This window comes from Salvelinus namaycush, chromosome 7 (assembly GCF_016432855.1).
Source record: "Salvelinus namaycush isolate Seneca chromosome 7, SaNama_1.0, whole genome shotgun sequence".
Lineage (NCBI taxonomy): Eukaryota > Metazoa > Chordata > Actinopteri > Salmoniformes > Salmonidae > Salvelinus > Salvelinus namaycush.
The window spans coordinates 49,584,098-49,604,106 of record NC_052313.1 but is presented as its reverse complement, the minus strand read 5'-3'; the positions used below and the strand labels follow the sequence as shown (position 1 = coordinate 49,604,106).

The 20,009-nt window shown below is 44.5% G+C and overlaps 2 gene segments (V, D, J or C); one reads left to right on the top strand and one right to left on the bottom strand.

The window, feature by feature from the left end:
- Window positions 1-163: 163 nt before the first annotated feature.
- On the top strand, window positions 164-1,721 carry LOC120050801. The segment is given in 3 exon segments: window positions 164-172; window positions 665-770; window positions 1,304-1,721. Coding segments are annotated over 3 exon segments (435 nt in total).
- Window positions 1,722-12,754: 11,033 nt separating this feature from the next.
- LOC120050800 lies at window positions 12,755-13,324 on the bottom strand. The segment is given in 2 exon segments: window positions 12,755-13,089; window positions 13,251-13,324. Coding segments are annotated over 2 exon segments (387 nt in total).
- Window positions 13,325-20,009: the final 6,685 nt, after the last annotated feature.

Here is a 20,009-nt window from a genome sequence, read left to right as displayed (position 1 = left end):
TTTCATTCAATAATACTGTATTACTATTCTATATTGCTGCCTTCTTGTACTTAGTGAGTTTGTCAGAGATATTACACCTCTCCAACATTTATATTTTATAGTCAGGGGGGAAATCAGCTGAAATAAAAAACCTAAAACATCAAAGTAAATTCATTTGAAAGTTATGTCCTACGTATATATTGTCACGATCGTCGTAATGAGGCAGAGTGGACCACGCAGCGTGATAGAAAGACATCTTCTTTATTATGAAGACGAAACAAACGAACAAAAACAACAAACAGACGACCGTGAAGCTATTCAAACAAATAGTGCTGACACTAAACACTACACATAGACAATTACCCACAAAAGCCTACTGCCTATGGCTGCCTTAAATATGGCTCCCAATCAGAGACAATGAATGACAGCTGTCTCTGATTGAGAACCATTCAGGCAACCATAGACTTACCTAGACACCTACACTCAACACAAACCCATACACTCTACCAAAACCCCCTATACCATACAACCACCCCAGACGAGACAACTATACACAAACATCCCCCCTGTCACACCCTGACCTAACCAAAATATTACAGAAAACAAAGCTAACTAAGGCCAGGGCGTGACATATATAGTATTTTTGACAGACAATCAGTGGTGGGGTTGAATGTGTGTTGTGTAGAGAGTTACTGGTGTGTGTAAAGTGCAGGAGGTTTTTGTACGGCTGTTCAATGAGTCTGTATCATTGTGGTACACTTTCGGTGGAGGCACCAAACTCATCGTTGACTGTAAGTACAAGAGATTTATCATTTTTATAATACATTCAGTTGAACATTTATAAAGTCACAAAGTCATAATTGAGAAATAGTTATAGATTTGAATGTTTATTTTATTTTATTCCAATTATTTGTGATGTTTCCACCTACTCTAATGATCATTCAATTACAAACACTTAATATACCAAATATCCGCAAATAGAAAATAATAAGTTGAGATGTTGGATGTCTTTAAATACACAGAAACAGTTCAGCAGCTTTATTAAACATGTTATATTGTAAACATGTACGTTTTCTTTCTGTACAGTACTTTAACACATCCCTGATTGTAGTGTGTGGTCACGCTTCATAGATGTTATTGGAGGGAAGTAAAAATAGTGTGTAATATATATTTATAGATAACCTGCCATTTTTACAGACTATTTTATACAATACAAATAACATATTTGTTTCTTCATATTAAAGTTGTTGAAAGTTCTTCAAGGTTCTTGTCCAGTTTAACCCTTACATGTCATCTCTCCTTTCCCCCTCATCTTCTCTCCTAGTGGGTGTGGTACGTCCCTCCCTGACCGTTCTACTTCCCTCCAGTGAGGAGCAGGACCAGGGAAATGCGGCCCTAGTGTGCCTGGCCAACAGGGGCTTCCCGGAGGGCTGGAAGCTGGGTTGGAGGCTGGGGGCCGGGGGGGCCTTGCAGGGCAGCCAGAGCCTGGAGGTCCTGGAGAAGGACGGTCACTACAGCTGGAGCAGCAGCCTCACCCTCCCCACTGACCAGTGGAGGAAGGCTGGCTCAGTCACCTGTGAGGCCACCCTAAAGGACCAGACCCCCGTCACTCACACACTGGAGCCACACCACTGCTCCCAGTAGACACCCTGTACACAGAGAACACCTACCTATCTGTCATTCTATCGCTCTGAATATCTATCTAGAGCTTCAGCTCTGGTCATCAATCTGGGATTCTGCATCTTTAAATCTGTAGGTGTGTTTTATTGCTTTTGCTTTTAGATTGGAGATGTTAAGAAAATAAAATACTTTGTATTAATGTCAAACAAGGTGTCCCTGATTTGTATTTTAAAATAAATGGAAGTGAATATCTGTGAACTAAAGACTAAACTGCGCTGTAACAAAATGAACATTAGAAGGTTGGTAAGGGGTGAGTGAGGGTGGGTAGTGGGTAGAACCCCTTGGGACAGTGAATATCTGGGGACAGGAGCAGAACATCTATTATAGACATGGGAGGCTCAACAACTATGCAAAACAGCACTCTATAGGCTGCTGGGTGTGTGAAACAGAGAAAGGGAAGGAGAGAAAGAGACAGAGAGAAAAAGAGAGAGAGACAGACAGACAGAGAGAGAGATAAAGAGAGAGAGACAGACAGAGAGAGACAGAGAGAGCGAAGGGGAGAGAGAGAGAAAGAGAGGAGAGAGAGAGAGAGAGAGAGAGAGAGAGAGAGAGAGAGAGAGAGAGAGAGAGAAAGGGAGAGAGAGAGACACAAAGAGAGAGAGAGAGAGGGGGGGGAGAGAGAGAGAGGGAGAGAGGGAGAGAGAGGGAGAGAGGGAGAAGGGGGAGAGAGAGAGAGAGAGAGAGAGAGAGAGAGAGAGAGAGAGAGAGAGAGAGAGAGAGAGAGAGAGGGAGGGAGGGAGAGAGAGAGAGAGGGAGTAATCATTATCACCAGAGCTGAGTCCTGCTGGCTGTAATACAAGGCTTCATTGTACTTCTTTCTCTGTCTGTCTCTCTCTCTCTTTTTCTCTCTGTCTCTCTCTCTCCAGCCAACAGCCAACAAGGCCCAGCTCTGTCAAGCTATACATACAACACACACGCACATGCACACACACACACACACACACACACACACACACACACACACACACACACACACACACACACACACACACACACACACACACACACACACACACACACACACACACACACACACACACACACACACACACACACACACACACACTGTATTCTACTTTCCAGCAGGTGGTTTGAGTTTACATGTTGGCTTGATCTCTCTGAGCTGAAACCACCTGTGTGTGTGTGTGCGTGTGGGGACCAAAAGTTGCCACAAGGATAGTAAAACAAGGAAAATTCTCCCACATGGAGACATTTCCCACGTCCCCATGAGGACAATGACTTTGTTAATCTTAGGGGTTAGGTTTAGGGTTAGAATTAGAATTAGGGATAGGGTTAGAGTTAGGTGTTAGGATTAGGGGTTAGGGAAAATAGGATTTTGAATGCAAAAATAAATGTGGTTCCCACAAGGATAGAAGAACAAGTGTGTGTGTTTGTGTGTGTGTGTGTGTGTGTGTGTGTGTGTGTGTGTGTGTGTGTGTGTGTGTGTGTGTGTGTGTGTGTGTGTGTGTGTGTGTGTGTGTGTGTGTGTGTGTGTGTGTGTGCGTGTGCATGTGCGTGTGTGTTGTATGTATAGCTTGACAGAGCTGGGCCTTGTTGGCTGTTGGCTGGAGAGAGAGAGACAGAGAAAGAGAGACAGACATACAGAAAGAGAGAGGGAAAGAGAGAGAGACACACAGAAGGAGAAAGAAAGGAACAGAGAGAGAGATACTTATATTACTATTATTTTGCTGTTGTGAGTCATTCCAATCTAATGGTCAACTATAGGAGGACACCAAATATTGTATTAAAGGGTAGGTTCACCACCAAATAAAAAAATGTGTCAGACATTATATTACGTCCAATGGGTGTTATGTCAAGCTGAGCCCAAATTTCTTTCGATTTCAGGATGAACCTCCCACTGGAATTCTGTTGCTCTGATGTTAATGTCCAGGATCCAAGACGAGACCAATGGAGACAGGTGATGCTTACTGGAGCCTTACTATCTACAGTAAATAAATGGCTCTGATATTTTCAGCTTGATGGCGCCCTCTTGTTTTAAAATGTCATCATGCTGAAGATTAGTTCAGACAGAGCATAAAAAGTTATTTGTCAAACAGTGGCAGGGCCAGGCTGTTGGTGGAATTACAGACTGGGCCTGCAAACTGTTTATTGCTTCACATGAACTGTCAGTATTTCCACGGTCCATTTAAAAATGCAATCAATTCACAGCAATGCAATGCCTCAAATCAGTTGATGATTGGACTTGACAAGTACTGATATAGTATCATATAATAACACTCTCAGCTTTCCAAGAAGACAACAAATTCAACATTTATGGTCTTGTTTACATATATTTTAGAGGCTATTTATGTAGAACATTTGTATAAAACCTGTATAAACAGTATTTATGATTATATGACAATATCTTAGGTTGACAGAAATTCTATTACACAATTTCCAATATATCACATTCCTTACTTGTATTTTCCTGCATAAGTAAAACCAGATTATGCCTCTACTATCATTCATTCCAATTAGAATGGTTTTGATTTCTCCCTGACAACAATGGCTGCCATTTTCATCCCATTGTGGAACTTTGAGGAAAGATGACATAGCCCCTCCAGTAATTAAATAGGATCTCTATGGCTAGGTTGAATATGGGAAGTATAAGACAATGAAGTAATTCCATGTGGAAGCGTAAACAAATTCATGCGACCAGCTCCATTGATAACTACTAGCTCCGTTGCTAACTAGTAACGATGGTTCCATGAATTGCAAAGAGTTATGGGATATTAGAATCCTCTTGTCTTAACCATTATATTTTTGAACCAAGCTCTATGGTCACCCCACCCTCCTCAGATAGGATATAAACACATCACAACCCGTGGCAAAAATCTTTAGAAAAAGGAAATTAGCTTTATATTGCAAAATTCTCTCAGCCTCATTGCAAAATGTGTAGAATAGCATGAGATTATCTATAAACTGCAAATGTTCTTCTCTGCCCCATGGAAATATGTGCAGGATTGCAGGAAACTAGCTTTAATAAATGAAACGTTATTCCTGTCAGAACTCCCCAAGGAGATGTGGGTGTGGAGTCAGGCGCAAGAGAAACAAGTTCCGAATGAAAAGGGCGTTTATTAAACCAGCTCAAAAATCACAGGACACCGGACTACAGCAGTAGCCATGAAACCCCACTCAGACACAGTCCAGGGAAAAACCACCTGTTAAACATGAACTAACGAAAACGCAACCCAAACTGACAGTCAAACGAAAACAATCCCGCACAAAACCTCAAAGGAAATGTCGAGATAAATACCCCCCCTAATTAACATAAATGAAACCAGGTGAAACACAAAACAGACATAACCAAAAGAAAAGGAAAAAGGATCGGTGGCAGCTAGTAGACCGGCATCGATGACCGCCGAGCGCCGCCCGAACAGGGAGAGGAGCCACCTTCGGTGGAAGTCGTGACAGTACCCCCCCCCTGACGCACGGCACCCGCAGCGCGCCGACGCTGGCCTCGAGGATGACCCGGAAGGCGAGGCGCAGGGCGATCAGGATGGAGGCGGTGGAACTCACCCAGCAGAGATGAGTTCAAGATGTCCCCCACCGGCACCCAGCACCTCTCCTCCGGACCGTACCCTCCCAATCCACGAGGTACTGCAGGCCCCCCACCCGACGTCTAGAGTCCAGGATGGACCGTACAGTGTACGCCGGACCCCCCTCGATGTCCAGGGGGGGCGGAGGGACCTCCCGTACCTCAACGTCCTGCAGTGGACCAGCTACCACCGGCCTGAGGAGAGACACATGAAACGAGGGGTTAATACGATAGTAAGAGGGGAGCTGTAACCTGTAACACACCTCGTTTATTCTCCTCAGGACTTTAAATGGCCCCACAAACCGCAGACCCTGCTTCCGGCAGGGCAGGCGGAGAGGCAGGTTTCGGGTCGAGAGCCAGACCCTGTCCCCCGTTGCGAACATGGGGGCCTCACTACGGTGGCGGTCAGCGCTCACCTTCTGTCGCCCACCGGCCCAGTTTAAGGGATTCCTTGATGGCTCTCCAGGTCTCCTTTGAGCGCTGCACCCAATCCTCCACCGCAGGAGCCTCGGTCTGACTCTGATGCCACGGTACCAGGACCAGCTGATAGCCCAACACGCACTGAAACGGCGACAGGTCCGTGGAGGAGTGGCGAAGTGAATTCTGGGCCATCTCGGCCCATGGGACGACGTGTGTAAACAGCGCCTCCGCAGTCTGTAGGGCCGTAGGGAGACCGGGCAAAGGGAGGAGACGGCAGGACTTAGAGAACCGATCCACAACGACCAGGATCGTAGTGTTCCCCTGTGACGGAGGAAGATCGGTAAGAAGTCCACAGACAGGTGTGACCAAGGCCGCTGTGGAACGGGGAGGGGCTGTAACTTCCCTCCAGGCAGGTGTCTAGGAGCCTTACACTGAGCGCACACCGAACAGGAGGAATCATAAACCCTCACATCCTTAGCCAAGGTGGGCCACCAGTACTTCCCCCTAAGAGCCCGCACTGTCCTCTCAATCCCCGGACGACCAGAGGAGGGTAGCGTGTGGGCCCACTTGATCAATCTATCACGAACACCAAGCGGGACGTACCTCCGTCCCGCTGGACACTGTGGTGGAGGAGGTTCTAACCGAGACGCCCGCTCGATGTTCGCGTCCACCTCCAATAACACCGGTGCCACCAGACAAGAGGCCGGAAGTATGGGGGTGGGATGAATGGGCCGCTCCTCGGTATCATAGAGACGGGACAGTGCGTCGGCCTTCACGTTACGGGAACCTGGTCTGTAAGAGATAGTGAAGCGAAATCTGGTAAAAAACATCGCCCACCTTGCCTGACGAGGATTCAGTCTCCTCGCCGCCCCGGATGTACTCCAGATTACGGTGGTCAGTCCAGATGAGAAAAGAGTGTTTCGCCCGCTCAAGCCAATGTCTCCACACCTTCAGAGTTTTTACTACAGCCAGAAACTCCCGATTCCCCACATCATAGTTTCGCTCCGCCAGACTGAGCTTCCTCGAAAAGAAAGCGCAGGGGCGAAGCTTCAGCGGCGTGCCCGAGCGCTGTGATAGCACGGCTCCAACACCAGCCTCGGACGCTTCCACCTCCACCATGAACGGTAAAGAGGGGTCCGAATGCGCCAATACGGGAGCGCCGGTAAACAACGCCTTCAGATGACCAAAAGCTCTGTCCGCCTCTGCCGACCACCGCAACCGCACCGGGCCCCCCTTCAGCAGTGAGGTAATGGGAGCAGCCACCTGCCCAAAACCCCGGATAAACCTCCGGTAGTAATTGGCAAACCCTTAAAACCGCTGCACCTCCTTTACCGTGGTCGGAGTCGGCCAATTACGCACGGCCGCAATGCGGTCACACTCCATCACCACCCCAGATGTGGAAATGCGATACCCCAGGAAAGAGACGGCTTGTTTGGAGAACACACATTTCTCGGCCTTGACGTACAGGTCATGCTCCAACAGTCGCCCAAGTACCATGCGCACCAGAGACACATGTGCGGCGCGTGTGGCAGAATAAATCAGTATGTCATCGATGTAAACCACTACACCCTGCCCATGCAGGTCCCTGAGAATCTCGTCAACAAAGGATTGGAAAACTGCTGGAGCATTTTTCAACCCATACGACATGACGAGGTACTCATAATGGCCAGGTGTTGTACTGAACGTGGTTTTCCACTCATCTCCCTCCCAGATTCGCACCAAGTTATACGCGCTCCTAAGTTCCAGTTTTGTGAAGAAGCGTGCTCCGTGGAATGACTCCACCGCCGTGGCGATGAGAAGTAGCGGGTAAATGAACCCCATTGTGATGGAATTTAGACCTCTATAGTCAATGCACGGACGCAGACCTCCCTCTTTCTTCTTCACAAAAAAGAAACTTGAGGAGACAGGTGATGTGGAGGGCCGAATGTACCCCTGTCCCAGAGATTCGGTGACATATGTCTCCATAGCCACCATCTCCTCCTGTGACAGGGGATACACGTGACTCCTGGGAAGTGCGACGTTTACCTGGAGGTTTATCGCACAATCCCCTCGTCGATGTGGTGGTAATTGGGTCGCTCTCTTTTTACAGAAGGCGATTGCCAAATCGGCATATTCGGGGGGGATGCGCACGGTGGAGACGTGGTCTGGACTCTCCACCGTCGTTGCACCGATGGAAACTCCCACACACCTACCTGAGCACTCCCCTGACCAACCCTTAAGAGCCACCTGTTTCCACGAAATTTAAGGATTGTGATAAGCCCAACGGGGAATACCCAGCACCACTGGAAACACAGGAAAATCAATGAGGAAGAGACTAATCCGCTCCTCATGACCCCCCTGCGTCACCATGTCCAGTGGAACCGTGGCCTCCCTGATCAGCCCTGACCCTAACGGTCGACTATCTAGGGCGTGCACGGGGAAGGGTTGGTCTATCTGTAACAAGGGAATCCCTAACTTACGCGCGAAACCACGGTCCATAAAACTCCCCGCTTCGCCTGAATCGACTAGCGCCTTATGCTGGGAATGAGGGGAAAACTCAGGAAAGGAAATCAACACATACATATGACCAACTGGGGGCTCTGGGTGAGCTGGGTGCTGACTCACCTGAGGTGTTCGAGCCATGCTCTGCCTGCCCTCTCGACTCCCAGACTAGCTCCTCCTGCACCAGTTGTGGTCGGAGAGGACACACTGCTGACCGGTGCTGGATGAGCTAGCTCCTCCTCCGGTGGCCCTAGCAGCAGCACCCCCTAACTCCATGGGTGTCGGAGCAGGAGCGCTGGGGGGTGGAACGAACAGACCCTGATCAGGACGCCCGCGAGCAGCCAGCAAGTTGTCCAGCCTGATGGACATGTCTATTAGCTGGTCCAGAGTGAGAGTGGTGTCACGACAGGCTAGCTCCCTGCGGACGTCCTCCCGTAGGCTACACCTATAATGGTCCATCAGGGCCCTGTCATTCCACCCCACGCCGGCGGCCAGGGTCCGGAACTCCAGCGCGAAATCCTGTGCGCTCCTCGTCTCCTGCCTTAAGTGAAACAGCCATTCACCCGCCGATCTGCCCTCGGGTGGGTGATCAAACACCGCCCGGAAGCGGCGGGTGAACTCTGGGTAATGGTCCCTCGCCGAGTCCGGGCCCTTCCGACTCCGGACCCGAAAGGCAGGAGACGAGGACGTTGACACTCTCCCATCTCTCCATTCTCGCCAACACCTGATCCATAGCTGTCCCCAAACGGTGTAATACCGCTGTATGTTGTTGAACACGCTCCTCCATGGACGGGGTGGGCGCGTCCGCTCCTGCTGACTCCATGATTTGCGGTGCGGGATTCTGTCAGAACTCCCCAAGGAGATGTGGGTGTGGAGTCAGGCGCAGGAGAAACAAGTTCCGAATGAAAAGGGCGTTTATTAAACCAGCTCAAAAATCACAGGACACCGGACTACAGCAGTAGCCATGAAACCCCACTCAGACACAGTCCAGGGAAAAACCACCTGTTAAACATGAACTAACGAAAACGCAACCCAAACTGACAGTCAAACGAAAACAATCGAGCACAAAACCCCAAAGGAAATGTCGAGATAAATACCCCCCTTAACTAACATAAATGAAACCAGGTGAAACACAAAACAGACATAACCAAAAGAAAAGGAAAAAGGATCGGTGGCAGCTAGTAGACCGGCGAGCGCCGCCCGAACACCCATTCTAATCCATTTACCATACAACCAGGATGTATATCTACTGGTACTACCCATTCTAATCCATTTACCATACAACCAGGATGTTTATCTACTGGTACTACCCATTCTAATCCATTTATCATACAACCAGGATGTATATCTACTGGTACTACCCATTCTAATCCATTTATCATACAACCATGATGTATATCTACTGGTACTACCCATTCTAATCCATTTATCATACAACCAGGATGTGAACAAGGTTGTCCCGCATCCCCTTTGCTATTTGCTCTCTCTCTTGAACCGCTGCCACAAAGCATACGTCAAAATGCTGCTTCCTCACACATAAAAATCAAATAAACTGAACAAGTAATTTCTCTGTATTCAGACGACTAACTGCTGCTCTATGTTGCACGTGCTCAAAAATCCCTTCAGTCAATAATGTCTATTTTCACACCATTAAACATTAAACATGGTCTGTTTACAAGATCAACTGGTCTAAATCAGCTCCACTACCTCTTAACTCAGCTATGGGAAGTGTTCAACTACCACCCATGATTCCAGGGAAGAAACAAACCACCTACTTAGGCATTACCATATCCCAATCTATTGACACTACATTCAGGAAGAACTACTTAGAAACCATTGAGAATATCAAAAAAGCCATAAAAAGATGGTCTGCTATGGCCACTTCTTTGCATGCTAGAATCTCAATGATTAAAATGAATGTCCTCCCTCGTATCAATTTTATGAGTTCCATGTTACCACTGCTTCCTCCTATAGACTATTGGTCTAAACTTGACTCTGTCATAAAGAAGTTAATTTGGGGGAGAAGGAGACTGTCACGGATTCCCCCGGTACTGCTGCTCATTCCGTGCAGCAGCTCCGGAGGTCTACGTCACCGGCCTCTAGGCATCACTGAACTGTCTCATTACGCACACCTGATTCCAATTCCCCTGATTAGTAATTGTATATATGTGCCCTCTGTTCACCATTGTCTTGTGGGTTATTGTCCCCATGTCCGTTGGTCTTGTGAGTACCTGTGCTTTGTTGTTTCGGCTTTCGTGCTGTGTGTATTGTGCACTCGTTATTACGGGTCTCATCCCGTGTATTGTTATTACGGGTCTCTTCCCATGTATTTATTAGAGGTTTAAACTCGCTCTTCTGTTTGGGTTACATCCCTGGGTTTTTGAATATGTTTGTTTTGGGCTTCGTCCACGTGCCTTTTCATGGCATGTTGTATTTTTGGGTGGAGTATTTAAAAAAAACTATTACATATTCCTGCACCTGTCTCCAATAATTTATACCACAGTGACCACAGATTAAATATGCAACACCACAGACAAGAAAAGCATCAGGTGGACTTATTGTTTGGACCCATTATAGCATACTCAGTAAATGTGTGGAAAGCTACAGAGAAGAATATGAGATCTAATCTTAAAAGGAATTCTTAGTGTGTAAGAAACCATTTATATCAGATTCTTGGTCTAAGAAGGGTGCTTATACTTTCAAAGACATATTCAATGTGAATGGACTCCTCAGTTTCCAGGAAATCCACCAGTGTTTTAATGTCCCAGGTTCATCATTTTGTCTTTACCTTCAACTCCGCCTATCCACCCAGCCTATGGGGTCCCCTGGGGAGCAGAACTAGCAGTACACCCATTGGTCAAACTTCCAACGGACAGGCACCCCTCAAAAGGAGTTGTTTCTGATATCTATAGTCAATTAATTCTTGCAGCCAAAAGCCATTATGTCTATCCACTGTATTGGAAAATGATTTTATACTTGCTGACAGACAAATGAATTGGGAGACAGTATGGACAAATATATTTGGATCATCTAGAAACCCCAATCACCAATTCATATATATATTTTTTGCCATAGAACCGATCTAACACCTCAAAAAAGACTTCACATGGGTATTAGTCCATCACCATTATGTGAATTCTGCACCACAGGGGACCTTGGTAATTTTCATCATGTGCTGTGGAAATGCCCGGGGGTGGTTGCATTCTGGGGGAAAGTCAACGATGTCATCTCTGTACTTAGATAAAATACTGCCATTAGATCCAATAGGGATGTTTCTTTGTGTTGACTCTGATTGGCACTTGTCAGAACACCAACAGAGATTTGGCCAAACCCTCCCCTAACCCAGAAGACACTTGGCCAATTGTGCGCCGCCCTATGGGACTTCCGGTCGGTTGTGACACAGCCTGGGATCGAACCTGGGTCTGTAGTGACGCTTGTTTCACACTTGTTTTATCGCTCGTTTACTTGACGATAACATTTTGGTTAATTTGTGTTTGTGTAGGCTACACAGCCGAAAATCAACAAGTTCAACATGACGCCACGACAACAATGTTTGCCCATCTTCATAACCACTATGAAGCTTTTCTGAATGAAAGTAACGTTGTGAAAGATCTCCTAGCTACGGGATACAGGGAAAATACAAGGCTTTAGACTCCAGTGATTTAAGGAATGGTAATGTGCTGTAATGCCCTGAACTTACTGGCATAGAGGCTGGGACTGGGATAAAGGACTTCCATCTGGCTCTGATTCCTGATAAATTCTCAATGAAACTGGCTCAGTGCTGATTCCTGATAGATTCATAATGAAACTGGCTCAGTGCTGATTCCTGATGAAATCATGATGAATCTTCAGATGTAGATCACTAGTTATCTAATACTTCCTCATGCCATTTTAGGGGTACTACTAGAATGACCTCAGAAAATGGTGCTCTTGTCAACTAGTCTCTTTGTCAAGAAAAAAAAAGCTGACAAAAAGTGACAGGCAGTCTGGTGGCATGTTGGATTTGGACTGACTCTCTTCCATGGGGAACTGACCTCTGACTTTTTAATCGTTGACCTTTACCAGTCTGGCTGACGACCTGTGTCCAACCTCTTCCTGTGCACACCACACAAGATCAGTGCAGTGACCTATAAAATGACCTGTGACTGACATCTAACCTCTGACTTTGATCTTTGACCTCCTCTGGTCTAGCGCTGGTGTCGTGTAAGGATGGGGGAACATCTGGGGAGTGTACTGTTCTATTCTGGGAGAGGGGACATGGAAATCTAAGTTTCTGTTTCACAGGGCTCTCTCTGTCACACAGTCAAGCACTTACACACCCAATACTGCTACAAAGAAGTGTTGGCCAGCTGTGTGTGTCCGGTTGGTCAACCAAGCATTGAGGCATACAAACCTTTTTGCTTCACACATGATTATATGTTGACATGATATGGATTATTCATCCTCAATGGGACTATTTCACCTGTATCTTTCTGATAAGGAGGATATTTGTAGACATGGGAGGTTGGGAGGGTTATGAAACTAGTTTGTAACCATTATTTCTGAGTTAGTAAAGAGGTTGTACTTGGTGATGTCATATAACAAGACCCTTAGTTCTGTGTCCAGTGGACCAATGATGTGTGTATTTCGAGCTGGAGGTTTTTGTACGGCTCTAAATCACTGTGTGAACACATGTTTACTATTGGGATAGTGGAAACTCTTACAGTAGTAAACTGCTGCATCTTCAGCCTGGACTCCACTGATGGTCAGAGTGAAGTCACTCTCAGACCCACTGCCACTGAATCTAGCAGGAATCCCATCTAGCAGTGTCTTTACGTATCTTATCAGGAGTTTAGGAGCTTCTCCAGGTCTCTGTAGATACCAGAATGCACCCTCTGCTCCACCATCCCATTTGTACACTTTAGGGTTGGTTCTACAGGTCAGAGTGACAGGGTCTCCTGGAGAAAATGTCACTACAGGAGGCTGAGTCACAGTCACCTGACCTCTGGATCCTGACGAGGAAAAACATTAATTAAACAACGAGTATAAATAAGAGAATTTATATTTGATAATATTTTATGCAGGGACATTTATTATTTGAAATCCATTTCAATGATTATACAAGGTACTCAACAATGTCTTTTTCCATTGTAAGAGTTAGAAAACAACAGACCTTTGAGGCAGCAGCAGACCAGTGTCCAGATGAAGATGGTGATCAGAGTCATGGTTGTCGTGGTTTCTGTTTTGTTGAAGGACAGATCTCAGTCCTGCAGTCTGAAACTCACAGGGCTATAAACACTCCCAGAGCACTGAAGCATGAGCTGCCAATGCAAATCACCTCCTCTATGGAAATACCCTTCCTAAGGACAGATGATGAAACTCTATGGAAATAAACGCAGCAAAAAAAGAAACATCCCTTTTTCATGGCCAGCGAAGAGCCCGGATCTCAATCCCATTGAGCACGTCTGGGACCTGTTGGATCGGAGGGTGAGGGCTAGGGCCATTCCGCCCAGAAATGTCCTGGAACTTGCAGGTGCCTTGGTGGAAGAGTGGGGTAACATCTCACAGCAAGAACTGGCAAATCTGGTGCAGTCCATGAGGAGGAGATGCACTGCAGTACTTAATGTAGCTGGTGGCCACACCAGATACTGACTGTTACTTTTGATTTTGACCCCCCCTTTGTTCAGGGACACATTATTCAATTTCTGTTAGTCACATGTCTGTGGAACTTGTTCAGTTTATGTCTCAGTTGTTGAATCTTGTTATGTTCATACAAATATTTACACATGTTAATTTTGCTGAAAATAAACGCATTTGACAGTGAGAGGACGTTTCTTTTTTTTGCTGAGTTTACCCTACCTCAGGACAGAATAATAAACTGCAAATAATAATCATGTGAATTTTGTTTTGTTGACAGTAAAATGGCTCAATTGTCAATATTGATATTTGTTGTAAATTACAATGTTTCACTCTGCCCATATGCAACATGATAACATATGACATCATTGGATGAAAAAACATTTTGCAGTGAGTTTGGGTAAAGAGACTTTAAAGAGACTCAAATCAGAGACTTCATTAATCAGAGTATGCTATATAGGTACATAAAGTTCTTAATTATTGTGGTTGTCCCACCTAGCTATCTTAAGATGAATGCACATACATGCTCTGGATAAGAGTGTCTGCTAAATGACTCAAATGTAATGCTAGTGTAATAATAAAAAATGAATATTACTTGCTATAATATTTCCTATATTAAGGGTGTCAAATACTGATAGTGTAATTGTATGTAAAGATGTGTAATGCTTTATGAGTATAGTAAAGCTCTACAAAGCTGTGTGGAGCTATATGAGTGGTTCTGTTAGTGCAGGGTGTGCTCACTCTTGTGTGAAGGAGGTTTTTGTACGGCGTCTTAACTAGACTGTATCACTGTGGTACACGTTCGGTGAAGGGACCAAACTGCAGCTGAAAAGTAAGTGTTTTTTCCTTTACTACTTACAAAACACGACAGAAAATAGAAATACTGAACACCAGACATTTTAAGACTCAAACTTTCTAAAGTAAACCCCAATGTTAGTATTTATTTTAGAATGGAGGGTTTAGAATGCAAAATGTTAGCTACAGTCTGTGGGAGACTTTCAGTTGTCTAGCCAAGCAACCTGTCTTTGAACAAGTTATACAAAAGAAACACATTTTTTATTCAAAGAGCTTTAATCAGGTTAAGTTCACTGTTATGACACGTGAATTACACAGAGAATGTTTTTTGTATAACAGAAAATGTTCTGGTCCCTTTTATTGTCTGATATTATTGTAAAGTGGACCGACTTTAAATAGGCAATCTGCGATTGCTACATACATTTTGGGCCTTTTAAATGAATTATATATACCCATTGATTTTACTTGCCTCATGAGCTTAGTTCAACTGCCATACTCTTATCAGAAAGTAAAATAGAATCATGTTTTCTAAATTGTTTGTGAACAATGTAATTTTAAACAAACACTATATAGCCTCAAAACATGGTTGAAATTATAATTTGTAGTTTATGGATGGTCAGTCCTTGCATCCATAGCTCTGTCTATGAATTTGAGAGAGGTTACAGTTCTCCAGTTCCATCCCTCAGCTGTTTACCAAAAACACTGGTGGGGTTGGCTGTTTTGTTGTTGTTTGAACAGCAGAGTATAAAGTTACCTAATATCTGCATTTAGAAGTGATATTGGGCGATAAGATCACTTGATGAATTGGGTCCTTGTCCCTTTTACAGCAAAGATATTTCACAGTCTGTGAAAATACATGGCTAAATAAAAAATCAGCAACAGTGATGTACTTTATTGTGCATTTATGTAATTGTTGTTGAGTTGTGAGGTGTTGTGTTCTCTGTGAACCTTAATAAGTTATGTATTTTATTGAACACTCTATTTCTCTCTCCTCTGGAATGTAACATTAAAATGTTCTCTCCTCTCCAGCTGGTCCTACTGTCAGTCCCACGGTGTCTCTGCTCCCTCCCTCCTCTGAGCAGCTCTCTGGGGGCTCTGCCTCACTGGCCTGCCTGCTGACTGGCTACTCCCCTCAGGGGGCGCTGGTGAGCTGGGAGGTGGACGGGCTGGAGGTGAGCCAGGGGGTTGTGACCAGTCCAGAAGAAGAGAAGGAAGGCCTTTACAGACGCAGCAGCACCCTGACCCTGAGCAAGGCAGGCTGGGAGCAGGGAGAGCTCTACACCTGCAGGGTCTCCCACTTCCAACACACCCAGGCCTCCCCTCTTCGCAGGAGCCAGTGTCTGGTCTAGGGCCTAGTGGAGGAGGCCCACAACAGGAGCTCTGTCTGGGGAAGCAGGAGTAGACGAGGCTCTGGTCTGGTCTGGGGCCTGGTTGGAGCAGTAGTAGTGTGTTAGAGTGTTAGAGTAGTGTACTGAGTAAACTCTAGTACTGCTGGGGAGACCACAGTCTGGGTAGTAATGTGTATTGTATAGAGTACAGGAGACTTCAATGTGTCTCTTCTATGTGTTACTGTTACTGTGATGTTGCTATCTGTCTCAGTTCTAATAAAGTTTGATTTGGAAAATAACATCATGACAAATGTATTTATTGTGACAACAAATAAAAACGTAGTTACAGATGTTTGTAATTTTAGTCATAACTGTATTCCTCCTCTAAATGAGAGTAAGATATGTCATCTGTCCTGTAGTGACTGTTTGTTGTATGTGCGGTCTGCTGTTTCATGCTCAGTCTCTCTCTCTCTCTGTCTCTTTCTGCTCTATTCTGGGAGAAGCAAAACCATCCCACCATGACCATGCAAATCAGGGCTGCATTCAGTGAGGTAAAGCATGTTGATCGTTACAGATAGAAATAGAATGAATAGAGCTAACACTCCATGTTCTTTTTGACAGATAATTAATTTCTATCTGAACATTCCAGAGCTGAAGGTCAATGGTGTGGTTGTGAAGTTGTGGTTTCTATATGGATGTGATGTAAGGGTTATGGTTGTGTAGAGGAGGTGGTTGGGTGAACTATGGTCCTGTCATGAGTAACCAGAGTAACATTGTCCTGGTGTGGGACTGTCTAACGCTGTGTGAGGAGCTTAAGTCTGTGTTCAGTGAACCAGTGTTTAATGTCTGTTGCTCCTCAGTACCTGCAGTAGGTCCCAGCTGCAGCATTAAAGTCTCTGTGCAGTCTGACTGAGGGAGGTTTTTGTATGACTCTAAATCACTGTGTGAACACTGGTCCACCATATACACCCATACCATTGTAATCTCCTGCATCTTCAGCTTGGACATCAGTGATTGTAAGAGTGTACTCAGTACCTGATCTACTGCCACTGAATCTAGATGGTGTTCCAGACTGAAGGGTTTTTACTGTATAGATGAGGAGTTTAGGAGCCTGTCCAGGTTTCAGCAGGTACCAGCTCATGTCATCATCAATACCTGAACCTCCTGTAGCACTGAGAGACACAGTCTTTCCCAGACTAACAGATTTCAATTTTTCAGCATGATTCAGGAAATGATTTGCAGATGACACTGAAATGGAAAAAGTGGGAAATAAGGACACCAATCATAGTAATCAAAATCAAAATCATTGTAAACACCACACATGAACAAACAGTAGCATAGGTTTCTCAAACTATCTTAAAATATTCTCAAAGCTTCTCTGTCACTTTACAGATCTTGTCTGAAGCAACAGCTCAGAGAGAAGACTTTCCCATTCAAACCTATTAGAACCAGTAGAGAGAGATGCTGAGACTTTCTCACCCTGAGTCAGGAACCCCACTGTGATCAGCAGTGGAATCAGTGAGATCATCTTCATCATGTTCATCATCATCTGTGGCTCTGAGAAGACAACAGACTGGACCCACCGATGATAACACTGCAATCCTAAAGTGTCAGACATGATGTATAAAAATCTCAGGTCTATAAACACTCCCAGAGCACTGAAGCATCAGCTGCCAATGCAAAGCACCTTCTCTATGGAAATACCCTTCCTCAGGACAGATGATGAAACTGTTACTGCAACACAATAATAATATTAAACATGAAAGGAAATAGCTGACCTAAATCTGTGGAAGGACTTGACCATAGTATTTAGTTACATGTAAGTGTTTTCATTCAATACCAGTGTGCTACTATTCTATACTGAACACAAATATAAATGCAGCATGCAACAATTTCAACAATTTTACTGAGTTACAGTTCATATAAGGAAATCAGTCAATTTAAATACATTCATTAGGCCCTAATCTATGGGGTGGGCCTTGTGCCAAACTTCATGCTGAAGTTCAGTTCAGACCAATAAAAGTTACTGAGGCCTCAGATGGATATATCCGTTTTTACATGGACATTGCCATTGAGGGCTTCCCAATTTTGAAGTAGTCAACAGGGTGGGACTTCCTATGGGTTAAGGAATGATCACATAATTCATCCAGGTCATCAGGAGGGATCAGCCAATGAATTATACTCATGAGGAAACATTACATTACAGCAGGTGGCAGTAACTCGCCAACCTTGACTTAGAACCTGTTCAAACAACACAGTCTAGGAGGCAGTTTGCACCCTGTCAGTTTGTTTACCAGTAAAAGTAGTAGAACTTCAAAATGGAGATGGCCTCAATGGCACTGCCTGTGCTCTCACAGACACCGTAATGGGACAGATACAATAATGATGTGGTCTATCTAAGTCTATGGTTCAGACAGAAAATAAAGAGTTATTAGTCAAACAGTGTCAGGTTCAACTGTTGGTGGAACTACAGACTGAGTCTGCAAGCTGTTTTATCACTTTTTGACATTCATATCTAGATAGGTGGGACAAAAATACTATTTTCAAGGGAGTAGGCCTGTTCAAACAACACAGTCTAGGTAGCAGTATGCAGTTTAAACATGCTGAAACAAGATCATCAATACAGTTGATCAGACTGATATCTGATCCTACAGAAATAAATACAACTTTTAGAGCATATTATTCAGATTCATACAGTTCCTCATACAGCTTTGATACTTCTGCTTGTCGGCAGTTCCTGGAGAACCTTACGTTGCCCAGACTCTCTAAAGAAGAAACAGTTGTATTAGAGGAACCTACCACTTTATCTGAACTGAAAGCTGCTCTTTTAAATATGAAGAAAGATAAAGGGCCTGGTATTGATAGAATACCTCTTGAACTCATTCTCAACTTTTGGGATGACCTAGGACCAGTTATTCCTGAATCGCTTAATATTGCTACTGAAAAAGGACAATTCCACAGAGACATCAATACACCTATTATATCCCTAACCCCTAAGATAGGAAAAGACCTCACAAACTGTGAAAATGTTCAGCCAATCAGTTTAATCTGAACAGAAATGAAGATGTATGTCAAAGTTCTAGCCATGTGCCTAGAGAACATTATGAACAAGATCATACATCCTGAACAAACAGGGTTTATTAAGGGTCGTCAGGCAGCCGATAACATAAACTGCATGTTTCATGTGGTTGCTGAGCCTTCCAATCTGGATACCCCGTGTGCTGTGTTATCATTGGATGCAGAGGAAGCCTTTGACCGCTTAGAGTGGGAATATTTATGTCTTGTTCTTGAACATTTTGGTTTTGGGGCAAGATTTATACAAATGATTTGCACCATGTATGTGAATCTTTCTTCTGTTATATCTACTGGTACTACCCATTATAATCCATTTACCATACAACCAGGATGTATATCTACAGGCACTACCCATTATAATCCATTTACCTTACAACCAGGATGTATATCTACTGGCACTACCCATTCTAATCCATTTACCTTACAACCAGGATGTATATCTACAGGCACTACCCATTCTAATCCATTTACCTTACAACCAGGATGTTTATCTACAGGCACTACCCATTCTAATCCATTTACCTTACAACCAGGATGTATATCTACAGGCACTACCCATTCTAATCCATTTACCTTACAACCAGGATGTATATCTACAGGCACTACCCATTCTAATCCATTTACCTTACAACCAGGATGTATATCTACAGGCACTACCCATTCTAATCCATTTACCTTACAACCAGGATGTATATCTACTGGCACTACCCATTCTAATCTATTTATCATACAACCAGGATGTATATCTACAGGCACTACCCATTCTAATCCATTTACCTTACAACCAGGATGTATATCTACTGGTACTACCCATTCTAATCCATTTATCATACAACCAGGATGTTTATCTACTGGTACTACCCATTCTAATCCATTTACCATACAACCAGGATGTATATCTACTGGTACTACCCATTCTAATCTATTTATCATACAACCAGGATGTTTATCTACTGGTACTACCCATTCTAATCCATTTATCATACAACCAGGATGTATATCTACTGGTACTACCCATTGTAATCAATTTACCTTACAACCAGGATGTATATCTACAGGCACTACCCATTCTAATCCATTTACCTTACAACCAGGAT